The sequence below is a fragment of the Taeniopygia guttata genome, chromosome 7 (genome assembly GCF_048771995.1).
Source record: "Taeniopygia guttata chromosome 7, bTaeGut7.mat, whole genome shotgun sequence".
NCBI classification, from domain to species: Eukaryota; Metazoa; Chordata; class Aves; order Passeriformes; family Estrildidae; genus Taeniopygia; species Taeniopygia guttata.
The window spans coordinates 3113018-3135637 of record NC_133032.1 but is presented as its reverse complement, the minus strand read 5'-3'; the positions used below and the strand labels follow the sequence as shown (position 1 = coordinate 3135637).

General features: G+C 52.6%; 1 protein-coding gene across 1 annotated transcript; it reads left to right on the top strand.

The window, feature by feature from the left end:
- Nucleotides 1-477: 477 nt before the first annotated feature.
- COL6A1 (collagen type VI alpha 1 chain) lies at nucleotides 478-22296 on the top strand. Its single transcript, XM_002190829.7, has 35 exons — nucleotides 478-743; nucleotides 1475-1604; nucleotides 3224-3424; nucleotides 3710-3869; nucleotides 4005-4127; nucleotides 4219-4239; nucleotides 4423-4443; nucleotides 4541-4585; nucleotides 4871-4924; nucleotides 5677-5721; nucleotides 5826-5852; nucleotides 6149-6175; nucleotides 6271-6315; nucleotides 6529-6582; nucleotides 7089-7151; nucleotides 7643-7705; nucleotides 7868-7921; nucleotides 8003-8038; nucleotides 8196-8258; nucleotides 10135-10197; nucleotides 13329-13391; nucleotides 14143-14205; nucleotides 14319-14369; nucleotides 14453-14488; nucleotides 15043-15105; nucleotides 16133-16198; nucleotides 16587-16622; nucleotides 16714-16750; nucleotides 17502-17510; nucleotides 18310-18443; nucleotides 19540-19649; nucleotides 19921-20104; nucleotides 20315-20489; nucleotides 20817-20846; nucleotides 21597-22296. The coding sequence occupies exons 1-35, from the start codon at nucleotides 635-637 to the stop codon at nucleotides 22205-22207; spliced, it is 3072 nt and encodes a 1023-aa protein (XP_002190865.4). The 5' UTR covers nucleotides 478-634; the 3' UTR covers nucleotides 22208-22296.
- The last annotated feature ends 324 nt before the right edge of the window (nucleotides 22297-22620 follow it).

The following is a 22620-nucleotide window of genomic DNA, read 5'->3' as shown; positions in this document are numbered from 1 at the left end:
TGACTGGCTTGAGCAGAAAGCCCTGAAAGTCAAGAAAGTGAAGAAAGTGCTTCTCCAAAAATGTTGGGCACGTCCATGGTGCCCCCGTGCCCCCAGCTTCAGCTGTGCCGTGTGGTGGAGACTCCCCTGGCAAAACCCGGACCAGATGTCCTGTAGGTTGGGATGTGATGGGAATGCCTGTCCCCCTGGCGCATCTTTCTTGGTCCAGGAGCTGAGAGGAAAGTGCTGGCAGATGTCCCAAGCCCCCTGCCCCAGCAAGTAGGCTGAGCCCCGGCACTGGGCACTGCCTGCTCCAGGGGTCCCTGAAAGGTTTGTGGAGGTCCCAGGCACCAGTGTCTGGGCTGCCATTGCAGGTACAGTGACATGCATAAAAAGGGTAAGGAGAAACGCTTCCTAACTTTGACTCACAGCTGACACCTCCTGATCCCTCCCTCTGTCCTCAGGCTGGAGAAGTCTCCTCCTCACCCTTACCCTGCTGCCTTCTCTTCCTCCCACAGAAACGAAGGGGAAAGCAGTAAAAAAAAAATATCTTCAGCAGCTCCTGCCTCCGGACCGTGGCCTCGCTCAGCTGCTGGGTTTTTCTTCCCTGCTTATTTCCTTGGATCCAGCTCGATGGTAATCTGAACCGAGAAACATGAGGCTGCGAGACTTTCTGCTCACTCTGCTGCTCCCAGCCGGCTTCCTGTGGGGGGACTCATGTGCTCAGCGCCCAGAAATCATCACCCAAGTCTCCAGTGCAGAAGGTAAGCCTGGAATGCTTTCCAGGGTGGTTTTCCTTCCCGGAATCAGCAGAGAAGCCTGATTGCTGTTTCCCTCTGGGACGGATGCCTCTGCTGCAGACACACTGCAGATTTGTTGTTTGGTACGCTTGGGCTTGCTGAGGAGAGCGGTGTAGGATTAGAGAGGATCTGCAGGAAGTACCCACTTTAATGTTTTTTGGCTCTTTTTCCTTGGTTCTGTCTGGTCAGGAGTTACCCGTAGCAGTGGGATACAGGAGAGGGGGATAACAGTGTGTACCAGTCCAGCTTTCTGAACTGTTTTGGACTGGATGCTGGCTCTTAAGGGAAGTTTATGTTATTGCTCTTTCTTAAAATTGTATTTTTGGCAGGACGTGTCAGAAAATTTTTACTTTCTTATTGCATTGACTGTTAAAATGGTTTCATTTTTTTGAGTGGTTCCGGCAGCTGCATGTTATTTGGTATAATAAGCAGTACAGGTCTTGCAAAGATATCCTTTGAATGGAAACAGAGGAGAAAGTATAGGAACGTGTTAAACGCCACGAAATTGTGTTTTCTGAAAAAGTGATCTTGCTTACTCTTGATGCCAAGGGGGTTAGGGTGTGAAAACATTCCCCCTAGCCCGGATCCCTGGAGCCTGCTAGGAGGGAAATGGGGTGGGCAGTGCGGGAAGCCTGGGAGGGGGAGGTGATGCAGCAGGACTGCCGGCCAATTCCTTCCTCTCCACTTCTTCCCAGACTGCCCTGTGGACCTGTTCTTCGTCCTGGACACCTCAGAGAGCGTTGCCCTGAGGGTGAAGCCCTTTGGGGACCTGGTTACCCAAGTGAAAGATTTCACCAACCAGTTCATTGATAAGCTCACCCAGAGGTACATCCCCCGGGGGTTAACTGGACTGCTTTAGGGATGGAGCCTGCTGCCAGGTGGGATGCTGAGATCCCCCTGTGTGCCTGTCCACAGAAGGAAAGAAGGAAAGCAGGGATGCTGGGAAGGGGGATGGGAGCCTCTCCCCCCTCTCCCAGCCCTCAGCTGCTCAGTTTTTATCTCTGTCTGTGCTGACAGTAGCAGCGTGGATTTAGCATGTCTGCTTGCACCCACTCTCAGGAAAGACAGGAATTGCTGAAGCAGCTGACGTGGCAGCCCAGCCCCACCACCTCCGGGTGGCTGTGTGGTCATTGTGCAGTGCCAAAGCCATGTCGGTCCCTGTGCTCAGGCCCAGAACCACCTGGGTGCGTGAGTGGCAGCAGGACACTTCTGGAGTTAAACTCAGCACTCACAGGGTGAGCTGCAGAGCACACACCCTCCTTTGCCACTGGTGCACCCCAGCTCTGGGTGCCCCTTACCCATCCCATTCCCCAGCTCTTTATCTTCCTCCTCCCACCCACCTCTGCAGCCACCAACCCAGGTCAGACCCTGGCTTTCCCAAGGGAATGCCCAGGGATGCCCAGGAGCACCAAAGCTCCTGGATCTCAGAGGGAGTCATTCTGGGCTTGACTGCAAGCAGGAGATCCATGGATGCACAGGAGTACCACAGGTGCTGGAGGCACATGGGTCTTGCTGAGCTCCTCTGGGCAGCAGGAGAGTGTGCTGGTGCCCAGAGGGGCCCTGTGGGGATGTCCCAGTGCTGGAAGGGCAATACCCTATCTCAGGAGGGTTAGGAGGGAGTTAGCAGTTCACCTGTCCATTGCCCAGGCAGAAGAATTGTCCCACAAGGCTTTGAGTGACCAGGAGCCTTGTGCTTGGGAACAACCTGTCAGGCCTCCATCAGTGCAGCATCACTTTCCCCTGTGCAAGGCTCTGGGATCAGTACTGCAGAGGGATGGAGGGAACAGCAGTGGACAAGGCTCAGGTGACTTTGGGACAGCCCCTGCTGGGCAGAGAGATGTGCAACACCACTCCTTTGGGACTGGCCCCTGCTTACTGAAAAAGAAATCACATCCCTTTGGGATTGATCCCAATATCCTGAAAAGACCTTTTTTGGGGCAATGGCCAAAGCACAGCTGGTGCTTCTGTCCCAGGGAATCACAGGTGCTGGATGTGCCAGTGCACAGGACAGGGCTGCAACACACGCACACTCATCCTTCCCCAAGTCAGAGCATCCTTCCAAGGGAGGCATCCCTCTCTGATTTTAACCATTTGGCAGTGGAAAACCTCTTTGAGACGTGTTTCAGTGGTTACCTGCCTTGCACACACACACACACACACACCTGGCTGTCTGGCTCAGCCCCTCTTGGCCAGCTCCAGCCCCTGACACTGCTTCCAGAAGCCTGTCTTGCCAAGCTGTTGGATCCCTGCAGATGCCCACCCACTGCATCGCTCTGTCCTTCCACCCACAGGAGAAGCTACCCTGGGGTCCCACGGTGTGCTTTGCATGGGAGGCACGGCTCAGCTTTGCAGAAGAGTGGGAAACCCTAGCAAATCCCTGTTCTGCAGAGGATTTGCATTTTCTGTGCTGGTGTGAGTGAAGCGAACTCTGTGTCCTGGTGCAGGTACTACCGCTGCGACCGCAACCTGGTGTGGAACGCGGGAGCGCTGCACTACAGCGACGAGGTGGTGCTCATTAAGAGTCTGACGCCAATGCCCAGCGGGCAGAGCGAGCTGAAGAACCGCGTGTCGGCCATCAACTACATCGGGAAGGGCACCTACACCGACTGCGCCATAAAGCGCGGCATCGAGGAGCTGCTCATCGGGTCAGGCAGCGAGGCTGCAGCAGGCACAGCGGGGTGGGGGTGGTGGTGGAGGGTGGGAGCTTCTGGGTTGGGACATCCCTGTGCATTGTGCAGAGCTGTCCCCAGGCTGGGAAAAGAGATCACAGCGTGGGGACGGGGGTGGCAAGTCGCTCCAGCCTTGCTGAGATGACGCACACCCTGCCCACAGGCTGGGGCACTGTCTGGGGTGAGTGTCCCCAGGTGTCCAAACCACTCCTCTCCAACTAAATTCTTTCAACGTTAAATCCTGTGTTTAAACCCTTCCAGTGGTTCCCATCACAAGGAGAATAAATACCTCATTGTTGTGACTGATGGACATCCCTTGGAAGGTTACAAGGAGCCCTGTGGAGGCCTGGATGATGCTGCCAATGAAGCCAAACTCCTGGGGATCAAAGTGTTCTCTGTTGCCATCTCTCCCAACCACTTGGTAGGGACCAGACAGCAGGGATGCTCCCGGCAGGGGATCACCAGTGGGACCATGGGACCCCCAGTGTGACAAAGGAGGGACACTCAGAGCCTGCACAGGTGCCCACAGGTCTCACTTTGCCCTCCCCATCTCCAGGACCAGCGGCTGAACATTATTGCCACAGATCACGCTTACCGCCGCAATTTCACTGCCACCAGCCTGAAGCCCACCCGGGAGATCGATGTGGAGGAGACCATCAACACCATTATCGACATGATTGTGAGCACTGCCCCTCCCTTCCCCAGCCCGCCCCCTCCCCAGGCCCCCCTGTCCCTCTTAACCCCCTTCTCTTTGCTTTGTTGTCTTGCAGAAACTTAACACGGAGCAATCGGTGAGCGTCCCCCTGCGACTGACCCTGTCCCCTGTGGGTGACCCATAGCTAGAGGGGCTTGGTGGCACAGCCCTGCCCTGCAGGCAACCCCTGTCAGCTTGGGAAACCCACCCCAAACAGGGTGCAGGCTGACCCTGCTGCTGCCACCTCCTCTAATGCTATTTCCTCCTTCCCTCTCTGCAGTGCTGCTCCTTCGAGTGCCAGGTGAGTCAGCCTTTTGAGAGCTCTGTGCCCTTCCCTCTTATCCCGGTGGTCCCAGGCTGTGCCTCAGGCTGGTCTAACCTACACCTCTCTCCTGCAGCCTCCCCGAGGGCCCCCTGGACCTCCTGGTGACCCTGGCCATGAGGTGAGGGACTGGTTGTGGCTGTGCTGTGGGACTGGGACAGTGGGATGGGATCACTGGGGATGCTCAGAGACCTGGAATCATTATCATAGAACCAAGAAGGTTGGAAAAGGCCCCCAAGGTCAGCTGCAGGGCATGGACCTACACCATGCTCCTATATGGCCAGCACCATCTGCTCCCTGTATCCATGGAGCATTTCTGCTCCCATGCTCCCTGCTCTTCTTTCAACAGGTCATCATTCTCTTCCTGGGGATGATAAACTAACTGTGTTTCTCTCCTGTACTGCAGGGAGAACGAGGCAAGCCAGGTCTTCCCGGTCAGAAAGGAGAGGCTGGAGACCCAGTAAGTGAAGGACCAGACGTGGTGACTCTGCACATGGACTGTTTTTTGGCCACTTCTGGCTAGACTTCTCGGACACATCCTCACCAGCATCCCTCTGTTTCCATGGGGTGTGCAGTCATGCATGCTGTGCAGTGGGGTGGCTCCCCCTCTTGCTACAAGGCTTCCTTGTTCCTCACCCAAAATAGCCATCCCTCCTGCAGGACATGTCTCTGACTCATGTGTGCCAGCCCAGGGGTGGACTCTGGGCTCCCTCCTGCGTCCTCTGACACAACAAGCACAACAGTGTTACAGGGAAACCTTTGGTAAATAACCTGAGAGCATGAGGAAACAATTTCCCTTTTCCTCCTCTCTTATTTTACTAGGCATGCTTATTTTTGGGAGGCACATTTCTCCCACACACCTAAGCATGCAGTTACCCATCTTTTGTTCTCCCAAACTGGAAACCCCATGCCATGCATTTTTTTTCTTCCCAAGGGTTTTCTGCCCTTCCCTTTCCTCCCAAATGCTGTGTCCTCAAGCACCCGGTTTCCCTCACCTCCATGAAGAGCTGGAGATGGTGGAGGTGAAGGCAGGACCTCTTGGCCCTCCACAATGATCCCACAATCCCAGACCAGGAAAACAAGGAGCAGAGTTATGGGAGAGGCTCCTGTGTGAGAGAATGGCAGTTGGGCCCCATATCAAGAGTCTGGGGGGATGCTGTTCAATGGTGGCGACTGTATCTGCCTCTCTAACATCATGTTTCTGTCCCCTAGGGCAGGCCAGGAGACATGGGACCTGTCGGCTACCAAGGAATGAAAGTACGTGGGGCTGCAGGCTCACAGAGGTGGTTCAGAGGTGGGCCACAGGCTTTGTGCTGCAAGTGTTCTCATTCTCCCATTTTCCTTTCTCCTTACCTCTCTAGGGTGACAAGGGAAGCCGAGGAGAAAAGGTGAGGACAGCAGGGATGTTTGGGAGAGATCCCTATGTCCCCATGAGTGGTTATCCTGGTCTGGCCCTGCAGCTGTGTGGTGTTGGGGTCTGCTATATGTTGCCACATCCACCCCTCCTGCTGGCACTGCCTGAGCCAGGAGCAGGGATCCAGCAGGATTCAGTGGGATCCAGTGGTGCACAGAGCAGTGGTAAATGCCTGCATTCTCAGACTGAGCTGGTGTGGGGACAGCACTGTGGTGGGGGGCTGGATCTGCTCTGCATGAACATCTGACACCTCTGTCCTTCCCTCTGCAGGGCTCAAGAGGAGCCAAAGGAGCCAAGGTCAGACTCTGCTTTTGCACCGTGTTTCTCTGTTTGACATTTGGGAGGCATTGGGAATTTGGGAATCACTTCATGGTCCTGGTACTCTGTTTCAGGGTGAGAAAGGCAGGCGTGGAATCGATGGCATTGATGGCATGAAGGTAAATCTCTGCTCTGGGGCACTTTTGCCCATCCAAAACCATGGTGGGGTCTGGGGATGATGCCTGTGTGGCAGTGGAGTTCCCTCCCTGCAGGGCCATCCATCTGCCAGCGAGGGAGGGGGCTGGAATGTCGCTTCAAGGAGTCTAGGATGATGGATGGGATCTTCCTATGAGTGTCACTTATTGGGGACCCCTGGTTTGGCTGCCTGATAGGGTGAAGCTGGATACCCTGGATTACCTGGCTGCAAAGGCTCACCTGGATTCGATGTAAGTACTCTGTGGGTACCTCTTGCATGCAAATGAACACTTCTTCCATGATGGTGTGTGGAAATAGGGAATTGCTTGGAAATGTGCGATGCTTCTATCCCAGGTATGGCACCTTGGGGCTGACCCTGGGGCGGTCTGCCTCATCCTTGCCTGGAAGGTGTCCTCAGTTGCCCTTGGGCTGCCTGACATTGCATTTTCTCAATTCCCCTGCTTTGTCCATGCTCCCGGGATGACATATTGGTGGTGGCACCAGTGTGACTGTAGTCCAGCAGACCAAAAACACCTTTTCTGCCATTTTCCTCTGAGCTTCAGAAGTGTTTCAGCAATGTGGGTGCAGCATTGCTTGCACAGCTCCACAGTGGAGGAGTCCCTTCTGGCCATGTCCCTCTTGTCCATTGCAACTGGGAGCCACCTGCCAGGCTGCTGGGATGCTCAGTCCATGCCCAGTTTCCTGCAGATGGTGTCACCAGTCCAGGTTTCAATGACGCTGCTTTTAATTTCAACAGGGAGCTCAAGGCCCCCCTGGACCGAAGGGAGATGCTGGTGCTTTTGGACCCAAGGGAGCAAAAGTGAGTTGCTCTGCCCAGCTTCACACAGAGGAGGGATGCTGGGACCCCTCTCCTGCAGGAGGGAGAGGTGGAAATTCCTTGCACTGATTGGGGCAAGCTTATCACAGAATCAGAATGGTTTGGATGGGAAGGGACCTTAAAGTCCACCTCACTCCACCCCCTGCCATGGGGTGTGGAACCTTCCACTAGACCACTAGACCAGGTTGCTCCAGGCCCGTCCATCCTGGTCTCTTTACTAGAGGATGGCCCCCATCACTCATAGTGTGACCACAGTTCGAGGGTGCCCACAAGCCTCCCTGAGATATCAGGGGAGTGCTATGAAAAGGTGGTTTTCACTGGGAGTGCAGTAGGGAGGGATCTGTTGGGATGGGGAGACACCAAAACCCTGAAAGAGGCTTGGGGTGCACTGTGGCTCCTGACAGCTTCTGTGCTGCGGGAGCTGAAATCCACTGCTGGATGCAGTCTTGATGGTGCCTTGTGTTCTTGTGAAGGGGGAGCCTGGGAATGACGGGAAGCCTGGCCGACAGGGGATTCCTGGCAACCCTGGAGAGAAGGTGGGTGAAGAAGCACCCTTGTGTGAACATCCTCTTGCTCTCTGTGAGAGGACCCCTGCTACAGCCTGGGCTTTGAAGCAGAGCTTGCCCAAAGCTCTTCAAGTGTGCAGGGCTTTAATCCAGAACTGTCTGACTTCTTGTTTGCATCCCCGTGTGCTGCAGGGAGCTCCTGGGAACCAGGGAGAGCCTGGACCAGCAGGAGAGACTGGTGACGAGGTGAGCTCTCTACCTGTGATGCCCCTGTGTGTGCTTGCTGGCCATCCCCACCCCCTGACCACCCCTCTTGTTTCTCCACAGGGTGCTCTAGGTGAGGATGGTCCTCCTGGAGAACGGGTAAGTGAGAGAGCCTCTGCTCAGGGCAGGGGTAGGTACCCTCTGGAAGAGGAGGAGGAAGCCTAGGAGTGAGCCAGCTCGGAGATGAGCAGTGAGGGAGGGGATTGCCTTGCTTGGGAGCAGGCCCTGATTTTGTGATGCCCCCCTCTCTTTGCAGGGCAGCAATGGAGAGAGAGGACCCCCAGGCTCGCCAGGTGACCGTGGGCTGAGAGGACAGCCGGTAACTGCACCTGCAGGGGAGCCTTCCACATCTGCTTGCAAAGAGGGGTGATGCTTGGAAGTCAGGGGCTGGGAATAGGTGTCCGGTGGCTAACTCCGACAGCCTGTGGGCCAGCAGGCAAGCTCAGTGCCTTGACCTGCCAGTTTGGGAGGGATCTGCTGTTGCCCCTTTATGCTGGCAGGTAATCATCTAACAGCCAAAACCCAGAGGAGAGCATGCCCAGCAAGCCAAGAGCAAGTAGACAGCTGTTAATTCTTTCCTCACAACTGGAAAACTAGTTAATAAAGAGGAAAGAGTCAAGGTGTCCTACACTGGGTGCTCAGGGGCTGCGTGAGCTGCCACTGGCTTGGGCAGGAGGGCACAGGTACAATCAGCAGCAGGGCAGCATGAGTGGATGTGGATGGAAGGGGGAGCACTCTTCCCTCCCTTTTTGAGTAGGAGTCACTAGGAAAGTATGTTTCCAGCCTGTTGGGGTGAGTCATGAAGCGTGAGCGTGGGAGGGACAGGCAGGAACCCTCAGCAGGCCAGGACAAACATGTGGCCAGCTACAGCCATGCCACGCATTATAGGGAGGTGCAAGGGGTGCTCTGTGCCGGGTGGGGGTGGTGGGAGCCAGGGCATTCCACAGCAGCATCCCGTAATCCCATCCACCATCGCACCACTCCTTTCCTGTCCCTGCAGCAAAGACAGCCAGGACCCAGCACCAGCTTGGAGGGGGGCAAAGCTCTGCCCTGGGGAGGGGGCAGCTCTGGCAGGGGGCTTCTGGCAGCCTCCCCCTTCCTGTTTACGGCTTGGGGAGCGTCAGCGCTGCTGCATGGGGTGTGTGGGGCAGATGTGCGGGAGATGAAGGCATGCCAGTGTCCTGCAGTTAAATTGTTCAGCAGATGATGGGCTGCTTCCTTCCAGCTTTGAGTCCAAGCACGAGGCTGTGTAACCTTGCCAAAAACGTCTCAGGGCCGTTTGGAAGTTGGGTTTTATATTTGCTGTTTGGCTTACGCGTCTGGACGCTTCGAGGTTGCAAACAACAGCTTTAGGTCACCAACCTCGCAACCGCTTCCCTCAAATTCCCCTCTCCTCTCCCTCCCCAACTTGCTGGTTGCTGGCCATGGGTCTGGATGGGGAAGGTGCTGCAGAGCCAGCCTAGGCTTGGCAGTCACACTGCCCCTGTTGGGATGCAGTTCTGCTGGATTTGTGAAAGGCTATTCAGTGAAAGGGAACTGAGCCATGGCCGTGGGGTATTTCCTTCTACTGGAATTGTTGGGAAAACCACTGAGACTCAGGTTTTCTGCACCCTACTGGCCGGTCAGTTCTCTACAAACAGCCCTGGCTCAGGCTTCTGAGTGTTAGCAGAAGAGAGGGGAGAACATTAGCAGTCAGAAGTGAGGGTGCCTCTTCATCTGTAGCTCATTCCCATGGAAATCCCCTTAGCTCCATAGGGATGGTAAGCTGGAGGAAGGATGCAGCTATCCTGGAAGCAGTGCTCCTCTCCGTGCAGAGATCATGAGCTGCTCTAGAAGAGCAGCCATGGGTCCAGTGCGGCTAGTTTGGGTCCAGGGCCAGCTCAGTGTATCTGCAGAAGATGAATCTCTTCACACTTTTGCTTTTGTGGCACAAAATGGGCAGAAAAATGTCCCCCAGATGCAAGTTTCACCAGGCCTTCCTCTTAGGGCTATCTTCTTGGATTCAGTGTGGCCACACTAGTCTATCTTTATCTTCCTCCATCTCTGACAGCTCCCTACTCAATTCCTGAATCAGCTTCAAATCCTTGCTTGTGTGGATGACTGCATTTCCATCTGACTGTGGGTGCTGCACCCCTGCTCCCCATTGCACACAGGTCCCTTTGCACCCACACCTGCTCTTCTGTGTATGTTTTCAGGGAGAACCCGGACCACCTGGTGACCAAGGGCGGGAAGGACCCCTCGGGCCACCTGGTGACCAGGTAAGAGCTTGGTTTAACCTTCTGGATCTCTGATGGAAGGGGCTGGGATGTCAGGGAGAGGGGGATGGAAGGTTTAACTGATGCCACAGCATCTTGGGGCAACTTCTCAGCATCTTCCAGACCAGGAAGCAAAGCTGGTGAAGAAGGTCAGGGATTTCTATGAGAACCAAGGATATGAACAGGGACAGAAATAATGCAGACTTGGCTGCTGGGCTGTGGGCAGAACAACCTGCACACCATTTCCCAATCCCATGGAAACAGATGTCAACACATCTGACAGAACTGGAAACTAGCAAGTGCAAGCTGCAGCCATACACAAATTGTTCATGCCTGGGGCCAGAAACCGCTTACTTCAGTCAGGGGTGTCAGTCAGACATCTAGTGTCAGTGAGGATATCCTGACGTGTCCCCAGGGGCGTCCCTGACACCCTTGGCATCCTGCAGAGACAGCCTCTCCCAAAGCCAGTGTTCCTCAAGTCTGCTGACTGCAAGGTGTGATCCTCCTGCTCTGGGGTCTGCCTGTGCCTAGTGAGCCTTGAGGAATAGATCTCAGACTGCACGGGCTTGCTGGAGAGCAGGGCTGGCCACCTCCAGCCTGAGGAAGGCTTCTGTCCCCTGCACAGTTGAAGGCTCCTTCTTCCCTGCTGATAACTCGAGGTCTGGAGGTGCTGCTGGGTCAGTCCTTCATGGTCGTGGCACTGATTGCAATGGCCAACAGGATCTTTGCACCTGAGCAAGCACACTTTGACATCATCCGTGGATTGGGCTCTGTAGGACAGCTCCCCTTCTACCCACACCTTCAGAGTTTTGATCCCAAGATAGAGGAATGTATCAAGAGGTGAAGCATGGAGGCCAGCATGAGGACAAATGTGAGACAGCTTTTAAACTCCTTTCTGCTTGGCCAAGTGTTGGAGAGACCTTGGATCTGGAGTGCAGAACATGAAGGAGGGGCTGTTGCATTCCTGTTGTCTCCAGCATGGCTGACCCCCATGTCAGACCTTCACTGTGCAGAGAGTCTGGCAGTATCCAGCTTGCTCAGGTGTCTTTTTGGGATGTGGCCCTGGTGGGAAAGCAACTCTTCAGATGTGTGTATGTAATGATCCACTGATCAGTGCTGCAGGCTGGTGCCAGCAAAAGATACTGGGGCTGGAGCTGCTCTCTGTGTGGTAGAAGCACCTTCTAGGTTCAAGGCAGGAGAAAGACCACGTAGAAGACAAAAAATTGTTGCAAGTGTAGTGGGGAGCCAGGTTGGGACAGATCCTGCTCCCAGCCAGCCTTTCCTGTTGGGGAGGAAGAGGAGAAAGAATGGTCTCTCCTGTAGACCACCAGTTTTCCTTCCCCACCACTGAACTTAAGTCAGCCCCTATCAGAGAGGGAAGCATTACAAAAGCAGCTCCAGTGCCTCCCCAGGCCAGAGGCTGCCCCAGTGCTCCCACCACTACAGAGAGATTTGAAAAGAAGTTTCAAAGTGAGGATGATTTTTCCATGAGCTGAGAAAGAATGCTTGTGTTTGGCCAAATTAAAAATAAATGTGTAATTAGGTATGGGTAAGAGTGGGACCTTGGCAAACACAAGTATATTTCAAGCCGTGTTATCTGCAAGCTCTGGATCTTGGAGTGTGTTTCTCTTGGCAAGGGGGAAGTGCTCCTGCTAACCTGTGACTCTCTTTCATCCTGAAGGAGATGCAAGAGAGTTTCTATCTGAGAGAAGCTAAAGGCCAGCACACTCTTTCCCTGAGCCTCACGGGACGGGTTTGGTGGCCCTTCTCTATTCCGTGGTGCCCATGCGTTCTGTCGGGTCCTTGTTGCACCCAAAGGAGAAGTGGACAAGATTTACTCACCCAAAATCCTGTGTCATCCATCATAAACTCCTCCAAGGCCATGAGGGATTCACGCTGTGTGGCTGCAGTGAGGATGAGAGTGGCCAGTGTGAGCCAAGGGTGCCGTGGCTCCAGCCTTGGCTGGTGTGAAGGATCACAAGTTCCTGTCCTTCCTTCCAAGATTTCTCTCTTCTGGGCTTTTGTGCAGAAATAAGGTCACATGCCTTGAAGCAGTTCAGTGCTCTGCACTGGGCTATTTTAAGTTTTCTGCACCCACAAGGACACCTTTCCTTGGACGAAGGGTGTGTATGGCATCTATGGATGTTCAGCACCAGGTCTCTGCATCCCTCTGTCCTCTCCATTGCTTGGGGACTGGCTGCACACTCAGCTCCACACCAAATGCTGCCTGAATATTTGATGTGATGCCAGAGCTTCACTACCCACTCATTGTCCACCATCATAGCCCACCTCCTGGAAAGCAAACCCTGCAAAGGGCTGTGGAGTGGTTCCCTTGGGCATCTGTGGAGCTCTCAGAGAAAAGAACCCTCCTCCTGCCTCCTCTCTTGTCTCATGGTGTCTCTGGCCAATCCTGCAGCTGGTGGAGCAAGCAGTCACTGCCCAGATGGGATGTGGCAGCATGACAGTTTTGGTCTGTTCCAGCACATACTGCCAGGGCTCTGCAGCCTCTTGAGAACAGAAACTCCCCAGAGCCACCCTGGCTGTGACCCAGACTTGTCCAAGCCATATGGCACATGAAAGTTTGTGTCACCTTCAGGGTGATGTACTTGCACCAAGGACCATCCTTCAGGGGCACCTGTGTCATGGTTGATGAGGTGCCACTGTGCCACACAGCTCTGCTTGATGCTGGAAAGCATCAGCCTGTCCTCCCTAGTCCTCTTCCCACCAGGTACTTTGTTACTAGGGTGAGCCCTGAAGGAGAGGGATGGTTTTGGGGGCCTCAGCTGCCACTAAAAGCACATCATGTGTGGCCCATACCTGCTGTGTCACACCTTAGCCAAGAAAGCTTTTGAGTTTGGTTCATTCTCAGCAGGGATCTACCTCCCATGTGATTTCACAGAGAAAATGGCCTTAAGGGAGGAAGGAGGAAAAGGACAAGCCAGGCACGGCTCCTGAAGAACCTCCCTATCAGTATTCACCCTCATCTATAGGTCCATTCTGGGCTGTCCAAGGTGGAGCTAACTTGGCAATGGGCACCTCTGCCCATCAAATCACAAAACAAAGGAGCCAGCCCTTCAGGGCAGGAGCGGCAGCAAGAAAAAGCACCTTTGAGAGAGCTTTCTGTGTTTCCCTAGGGTGAGCCCGGACCCCCAGGACCCAAAGGCTACAGGGGAGATGATGGCCCCCCCGGCAGCGAGGTCAGTGCTGCTTCATCATCGCTTCTTCTGCAGGGAGGGGATGTAGGGACGAGCAGCAGGTGCTGCCCATTATGGCTTTCCCCAAATCCCGTGGATACTGGAACGCTATTGAACCTATTGGTACAGGCTCCAGTACTGGCTTCCTGGCAGACACATCCAGGCGTTTTCATGGGACCTTAAGACCACAGCTGCCTTCTCCCCCACCACCCACAGGTCATTTCTTGTAGAGGTTATAGCTACACCACAAACCACAGAGCTTCCCATCACAGGAGCTGGGAAGATGCTGTCTGGGGACAACCCCCTGAATCTGCCAGCAGGTTTGATCCCCAGGATGGGGAGCAAATGGAAGCCAAGCACAGCCGTTGGGTTTCATAGAAATCCTAGAACATTTGATCCTACTTTGAATTCTAGTTTGGGTTGGGACAGACCTTAAAGTTCATCCTGTTCCAACCCCTGCCATGGGCAGGGACACCTTCCACTATCCCAGGTTGCTTCAAGTCCCATCCAACCTGACCTGGAACACCTCCAGGAATGGGGCAGCCACAGCCTTTCTGGGCAACCTGTGTCAGGACCTCCCCAGTCTCTGAGGAAAGAACTTCTCTCTGACATTTTGTCTAAATCTTCACGTTGCTCTTGTATAAGGAGAACACCTCCACGGTGGGCTTGTGTTGGTAGCTAGTTGCCTCAGAAGTCATTGTCTTCTCAGCTCAGATGGTGTTGTGCAATGCTTGACTTCTTCTGCCCCTTTCAGGGCCCAAAGGGATTGCCTGGAGCACCTGGGCTGCCTGGGGACCCTGGGCTGATGGGAGAAAGGGTGAGTGGTTCTGCTGGGGAGATAACATTGTCCAAGGACATCAGCATCTTGCTGCCATGCTACCTGAGGGGTCTGCATTTCTTTATCTCATCTGTGCTTGCCTTCCTTTCCAGGGGGAGGATGGTCCTCCTGGGAATGGCACATCTGGATTCACAGGTGCCCCAGTAAGTTTTTGTGCTGCCTTGAAACTGTAATACCATTATGTCTACTTGTCCATCATAACACACTTCCTTTTCTCCATCCTCAGGGGCAGCCAGGAGACAGAGGCAACCCTGGTATTAACGTAAGTGTGCTGCTTCCTCAGCCACACAGGATTTACCCTTGGTGGTGGTTTGGCACTTGGAACTTATCCATCAACTTCATGTTGGAATGGGCTCCCTGAAGCAACCTGCATCTCCAAAATCCTCAAAACCTCTGCTCACCTCTCCCTGCAGTGGATGCTTCCAGTGGAAGTGTCCTGCTGTGGCTGTAACACCCAAGGGCAGCAGCTTGCACTGGGTGCTCTCTGAAGCAGTCCCAGAGCCAGAGTTTGGGGTTGGGAGTGTCACCCAGGGGAGCTGGGTAATGCTATGCCAAGGGATTGATTCAGTGTTGGGTCAATGGTTGAATTCAATCTTAGAGGTTTATTCCAACCTAAACGATTCCGTGATTGTGCAGCAGTGAAAGATGAAAGACACCAAAGAAGTTCTCGTCATCAAGAGCACTGAAATCTGGTGCTGGGAGTCTATGTGCTGCTCTCTACCCCTGTCCCAAGCCAGGGGTCACCAATGCCAGCACCAACTTCACCACGCTAGCAACAGCTAGTCACCCAGCAGTCTCATCCATACTGTTTTTCAGGGAACAAAAGGCTATGTCGGACCTAAAGGTGATGAAGGGGAAGCTGGTGACCCTGGCAATGATGTGAGTAACCATGCTGTATCCTCTTTTCCTGTGAGCACAGTGCAGGAGCCTTGGGCAATGATGAGCCAGAGCCCATCAGACTTTGTAAATCTTCAATCTTTTGCCTTTGAGCAGTGACTGATGGATAGCAATGGGAGCTCCCTCCAGGTGTTCATTTTGTGTCCGACAGCTGGTAAACCTCCACATTTGTTAAGCTGAGGTGGGCATCACCTCTGTAAGGCTTTGTATGCTTCCAGGTGGCACTGATGATGATGGCACTGGTGATCTGAGCTTTATCACTGCCCCATGGAGGGAGATTTCCCAGTGTCCCTTCCAAGTCCTCATTTAATTTGGTACAGCAACCTCAGATAATACTTTAGTGGTGAAGCAGGGCTCATCAGACATCTGGAGGGAAAGGTGATATGTAGGAATCCATAAAATCAGAGGGTTTTGGGAAAGCTGAAAAAGGCAGGCCCCAGACACAGCAGAACTGTGATTAGAGCTAAGCAGTAGCCATAAGATTTGTCAGCAAAAAAGTTATAAAAGAAGTAGAAAGTAAGGACAAATAAAACAATGGTCTGTGTATTAACGCTTGTCTAGAATAAGTCCCTAAGCTACAGAGACGTATATCTAGTGAGATATTAGGAAGTTCTAAGCTTAATAATGGAGCTATGTGTGTTGTATTTTAAGATTTACAAGTATGTATTGTATTTGAAATAAGCAAGCATTGTTTTAGCCAAAGGTATGTGTGCTAATAGTGGTTGGATAAACCTATTGTCAATATGCTTTTCCTTTGTGTGATTGGTCCAAAAGATTTTAAAGCGAGTTGTAACATTGAGTTAATTGTCTGCTGCCTGGGATGTGAGCTGCTGGCATCTTCCCATTGTCATAACCGTGTAATGAGGCTGATGCTGGAAAATAAACAGCTCGAGACGCGTTCCACAGCAGTCCCGTCCCGTTGGTGTTTTGTGCGTAGACCCCTGGCCAGCAATAGTGCTGCCCCCTGACACACACAGAGTTATGAGTTTTGGTTTTGTTTTCATTCCAGAACCTGACCCCTGGACCCAGTGGCATCAAAGGAGCAAAGGGCCACAGGGGACGTGAAGGTCCCCCGGTAAGTAAGGACTCTGGCAGGGTTGACCCCAGTGGCATGCACTCCACCATCCCTCCATCCCTCCATCTCTCCATCCAGCCCTCCATCCCTTCATGCTCTGGGTGCTCTGGGAGCAACACCAAGCCATGCACACATTGTGTGTGCTCACTGCCTTCCCACCTGGGTGTACCTGGCACATGTGGAAGTGGATATCCTTCTTCCACCTCCATGCAGCAGCCAGGAATCATGCAAACAAGCAGATATTCCTTCTCCAAGCCTAGTGCAGGGGCCAGAAACTGGGAAGCCAAGAGGTTTTTCACAACTCTGCATTGTTTGGCAAGGTATCATTAGAGTACGCCACAGATAGGACTGACTGCTCCTGTAACTCCTCTGTTCTTCTGTTTGACAGGGACCACCAGGACCCATGGGGCCTCCAGGACCAGATGTGAGTAGGATAGGATTGGGGTGCTGCTTGCTGGCCTGCTCTGTGCATTGCTGTTGCTGTTAATCAAACATTTCTTTTCCTCTGTTTTCAGGAATGTGAAATCTTGGACATCATCATGAAGATGTGCTGTGAGTATCCCTATACCCCTCCTCCCACCCTGCTCAGCGCCTTGCTAAGCAAGAGGCAGCTGACTTTTCCCTGTCCCCAGGCAGCAGAATGCCATCCATGGGCATCTCTCCCCTTTCATGAGCCACAATTAAGTCCTCTTGATCCACGGACCTCCAATTCCATCTCTAGAGTAGTTCATACAACTGCATCTCACTTGTGTGTGGCATAGACTGGTTTGTCTGTGGTTCTATACAGGGAAAACATGAGCAAAGTTGCGTAAAATCCTTGAGTGGCCATTTTGCAATGGGTTTTTTTTCTAAATATCATGTTCTAATATTTACCCCTGGGAAGGCGGGGGGGCTGGTTTGAGGTGTCCTGCCATGGGGAGAAGCAGCATATATGTCCTACAGAGGACTTCTGGCTCATGGCCAGTAATGAAGTGCTGGAAGGACACAGAGTACTTGGGGAACTGACTTTGAGCACTATACTCTGGCGATTTACTTAGCTTTTAGTTTTGTTTAAATAAGAATGCACCAGCATGTGCAGACACAGAGCTCTGTGCGTGTGTGGTGCTCCAGGTCAGGGCATCATAATCTGAAATAGGAAAGAATCTGGGTATTTCAAATGGGAGAGAAACCTCCATGAGCTTGGATTGTCCAGGCCAGGTGTCTGTGGGTTTGCAGAGACACAAACTTGCAGTCTGCATTAGGGTGTGAAAAACCCTTTTGTCAAGCATTTTAATGTTGTCTCTTTCTCTCCCTTTTCCTCTAGCTTGCTGCGGTGAGTGTTACTTGGCAAAGTTGCTCTGCAAACATTTGCTGGTCCTTCTCCTTCCTTGCACCCCTCCCTTTCCCTGCTCCTTGCCTTCTGCTATGGAGATGTAGTGAGAGCCTGTGAGGGAGAACCAGGCATGAGCCAGGCAAGGGAGGGCAGGAAGCAATCTCTGAGAGTGACACACGGATTAGAGGCTGATGTGGCTGAGTTCTGCAACTGGAAAATGGTTGTCAAGACGCTGTGTGCCAGCAGGGTGGATTTTCTCCACCCATATTACAGTTGGGATGTCTGTTCTGGGCACACTGTGGATCTAGCTCTGTCCTCTTCCTTCCAAATCTTGTGCTGGTCAGCAGAGGAATGTGCTGGGCTTTATTGCTTGATGCTGCCCCGATAAATTTGGTTTGCAGCCCAAAAGCTTGAAGGGCACATTATGTTCTTCAGCTATGAGAGAGAGGGGAGCAAACTGAGTCAGCCTCCTCCAGCCCACCAGTGCCACCTCTGTCCTGCTGGGCTGGGTGAATGGAAGAAGTGAAAAGGCTTATGAGGAAGGTTATGGAGTAATTACTGGGTGGTTTAAGGATATTCACAGCCTGAAAATGCCACATGTCTCATTAGGGAGCAAATGCACATGGAAAAATTTGTAAACTGGCTCTCAAGTCTCCTATGCAGCTATTTTCCTGCATTGTTTTACACCGTGCTTTGGGGCACAGGCACCCAGCTGGGCAGGGCTGCCGCAGGCATCAGCTACTTCCTTTAGAAATGCTTCCCTGTAAACATGTCCCTCCGCTCCTGTGCCTTGCTCCAGAGTGCACCTGTGGTCCTGTCGACCTCCTGTTTGTGTTGGACAGCTCGGAGAGCATCGGCCTGCAGAACTTCCAGATTGCCAAGGACTTCATCATCAAAGTCATTGACCGCCTGAGCAAGGATGAGCGGGTCAAGGTGAGATTTCCACTGAGTGCTGTGAAATCTTTGTTTGCACTCGCTTATTTTTCACTGCAAGCAGGAAAATGGGGAGATGACCTTGCTCCAAAAGGCCTCCACCAGGCTTGGCTTCAAGCTGGTGGTGGGTCTTCCCAAATTCATAAAGTGATGGAGATTAGACAGCAGATCATTGTCCCAAAATAGACATTTCACTTTTTTTAGGCAGAGGTTCTGTTTCCTCCATGTCCCAGAGCAGATGGTGCATCGTGCATTCAATCAGCCTTATCAGTGTCTCAGTCTCTCCTTGTTTTGATGAGCATTTTGGCTGTCTGGAGTGTGTTGGAAGTTTCTGATGTCCAGCTTCCACGCTTGGATTTAGGTCACCAGTTAAGCACTCTACTAAAAATGACTCTTGCAGCCCAAACCCAGCACTACTGTCCCCATAGTGAGTCTTTTAGTCTGAAGAGGAACACAAATGCTTGTTCTCCTTCCTAGCTCCTCTCTGGTAACATGCTGTATGTTTTATTTATCTATTATTTATTTTATTTATATATTTATTTATCTGTGATTTGAAGGGTTGCTGGGAATCCAGACTTTCCTGAAGGTATAACCAGCCACACTTAAAGCGCATAATCGGCTGTTGAAAACTAGTGTAGTGGGCATACATGGGGCTTTTTGGATGGCAGAGAGCCAGTAATAAGCAGAAAAGGTAGAGCTGGGTAGCAAAACCACCATGTTAGAAGAACACCAGGAGTCTTGAAAACATATCTTCTCATGGAACCATAGAATCCCCTGAGCTGGAAGGGATCCAAGGATTGAGTCCAGCTCCTGACTCTGCACACAGGACAATCCCAAGAATTCTACCATGTGCCTGAGAGCCCAGTGGCTGCTGTTGAGACTAGTGAGCTGTAAGATCTAGGCTTGGGTCTCCTTTTCACCTACTGTCTCACCAAATTGGTCCCAATGTGCATCCACTCCTGGTGGGGCTCTGCCTGCCCAGAATAAGGCAGGAGAGAAAAATCAAAACCTGCCATGAAGGCATTCAGGAGAAACCATCAACAGGATTCTGAGTCTCTGGTATCTGCCCCTAACTGGTTTCTGTTCTGTCCCACAGTTTGATGCTGGGGAGTCCCGTGTGGGCGTTGTGCAGTACAGCCATGACAACACGCAGGAGCTGGTGGCCATGGGGGATGCCAACATCGACAACATTGGAGCGCTCAAGCAGTGAGTCTGTGGGGTCTGGCCCAGGGGAGCCTACGCACCCCCATCCTCCACATCCAGGACAGCAGCTCCTGCAGCTGCAGTGATCTAGATGTCCTTTACTAGAAGGTAATGGCTGGTGGCATCATAAGTGGTGCTAAGGGTAAACGAAGGAGCTTGCCAGTTTCCCACCCAAATCCCCATGCAGGGATGTCTGCTTGGTCACAAGCCTTGTTCTTGCTCCTCCAGTACCCATGGGCAGGGCTGGCAGGCTCACTGGTGTCTGTCCCTGCAGGGCAGTCAAGAACCTGCAGTGGATCGCTGGGGGCACCTACACTGGGGAGGCCCTGCAGTTCACCAAGGACAACCTGCTGCGGAGGTTCACGTCCGACAAGCGCGTGGCCATCGTCATCACAGATGGGCGTTCCGACACCCTGCGGGACCCCACCCCGCTCAACTCCCTGTGCGATGTCACCCCGGTAAGGGCACGGGGGACCTGCCACGCGGCAGCTGTGCAGCACAGTGCAGGCTCTCTGGGTGTCTCTGTGTCCTTGCTACACAAGGCTAGGGCAGGAGACACGGGTGTCACTAGAAGCACTTTCACAAATTGGCAGACATACACAGCTATGAATGCATTGGATGATGAATGTGATGAATGCATCCAGTGATGGACTCGAACTTCCCCGCAGGTGGTTTCCCTTGGGATCGGTGACATTTTCCGAAACCCTCCAAATCCAGATCACCTGAATGACATTGCTTGTTTAAGCAGACCAACCAGGCCGGGACTGTCCATTCAAAGGGACAACTATGCCGAGCTCCTGGATGACACCTTCTTGCAGAACATCACCTCGTACATCTGCCAAGGTGGATGAAAGGCGGTGGCTAGAGGCAATGGGAAAGGTGGCGAGGGATGCAGGATGCCCTCCCTTGTGTCCCCCGAGTCGTGCTCTTAATCAGGGACAGGGTTATCTCATGTCCCAGAATACTTCGTGGTCAGGTCCCCATCCTCACCTGCTGCAGGACCTGTCTGTCCACACCATTTTTTCATGCATGTTTATAGCCTTTGCACAGGTGGCAAAGGTGGGTAGGTTCACCTTCTGCAGGTGAACACCTGTCCCTTCTGTGGCTCTGTGGGACAAGTGGTTTTCCTGGGCCAGCTGGTGACATTAATATTTCTTATATTCTTAACAGAGAAAAAATGTCCTGACTACACCTGTCCAAGTAAGTATTGACTCCTCGTGCCATGCTGAGAGACTGTGGGTGGTGTGATGGGAGAAGTGGGAGCTTTTGTTTGTGGGGATGCACGGCTTGGGCACCTCTTGCAATGGGGATGCTCCTGGTCTGGAGAGGTGAGCAAGATCTGTCAGACACTCTCAGGGTCTCTCTCACACACACACCAGCCCAAAGCAGCTGGGGAAAAGCATAGGTGGTTGTTTCTCTGGCATCTCAAACCTAGAGAGGAGGCTGTGAAAGATCACAGCCCTGTCAGGTTTTAGCAACTGACCTCATTACCTGCTTCCACTATCTAGTGGTGGCAGCATGAGCAAAATCAGTTCAGTGGCAGGGATATTAGAGAAAGGTGCTCGAAAAGTAAGAACAGGGAGGGTTTTAATGGAGTACACCTGCAATTCAGAAGCATAATCAGTCCTCAGCATTTCCATGGAAAGAAGGGAAGTGAGGAGGATGAAGATGAAGTGGTTCCCCAGACACGCAAGGAGAGTCACTGTGTTTAAACAAGTCACTAGATTATCTCAGCCAAATAAACATCTACAACCTACCCTAAACCAAATAAAAGAAGGAATGAATGGGTGAAAGGACAAGTATAGGACAGCATTGGGGCAGGGGAAAGAAAGCTAGCACGAGTGGAGATTTCCTGAGTCTGACAAGGCAGGAAGCTTGTGAGACAGTAACTTCATCGGCTTTCCATGGAAGTGCCAAAGTGTAACAAACCGTGAACCTTTCCCCTTGCAGTCACCTTCACCGGGCCAGCGGACATCACACTGCTGGTGGACAGCTCCACCAGTGTGGGGAGCAAGAACTTTGAGACCACCAAGAAGTTCGTGAAGCAGCTGTCAGGGCGGTTCCTAGAGGCCAGCAAGCCCACCGACGAATCTGTGCGCATCTCAGTGGTGCAGTACAGCGGCCGGAACCAGCAGAAAGTGGAAGCTCAGTTCCAGTACAACTACACAGTCATTGCCAAGGCCATTGACAACATGGAGTTCATGAATGATGCCACGGACGTGAACTCTGCTCTGCAGTTCATCACAGAGCTGTACCGGCGCTCTGCCCGCGCCGCAGCCAAGAAGAGGGTGCTGGTGTTTTCTGATGGACACTCCCAAGGGATCACTGCCAGGGCCATTGAGAGGGCTGTGCAGGACGCACAGAAGGCAGGCATTGAGATCTACGTGCTGGCAGTGGGAAGCCAAGCCAATGAGCCCAACATCCGTGTCCTAGTCACAGGGAAGAGCGCAGATTATGATGTTGCTTATGGGGAGCGGCACCTTATCCGTGTGCCTGACTACACCTCTCTGCTGCGTGGTGTTTTCTACCAAACTGTGTCCAGGAAGATAGCTGTTGACTGAGCATCTGGGTGGGTTTCTGCCAAGGCCATAGCTGCTTCTGTCTCACCTAAAAAGGAAAATCAACAAAGAAAAAAAAAATGTTAACAGTATTCTTGACCAACCTGAGGAATTTACATCTATGCAGATAACCATAGTGCCACAGCCTGGCTATATATAGTCCCCTCCCTTCTCTCTCTGCTTCATCATCTGTGTCTCTACTCTGTTAGTCTCAAATTCCCTCACTGTCCATGACCGCCCTCCCTCCCCATAACAGGAAACCACAAGCACACCTAGCAATAGGCCATCAGAACACAAATACCGACCTCATCTCACTGTGTTTTTGACAAAAATCAAGATGAGGTCTTTTGTACTACTAAGATCTAGCCTCGTCTCTTAAGGCTGATTATGCTCTTTTTAGGTACCTTTTTTTTTTT

Coding starts and splice junctions, on each gene's coding strand:
- COL6A1 (XM_002190829.7), top strand. CDS start 635: ATGAGGCTGCGAGACTTTCTGCTCACTCTGCTGCTCCCAGCCGGCTTC. Junction 8,039..8,195: donor ATGGTCCTCCTGGAGAACGG/GTAAGTGAGAGA, acceptor CTCTCTTTGCAG/GGCAGCAATGGAGAGAGAGG. Junction 16,623..16,713: donor TGGGGCCTCCAGGACCAGAT/GTGAGTAGGATA, acceptor CTCTGTTTTCAG/GAATGTGAAATCTTGGACAT.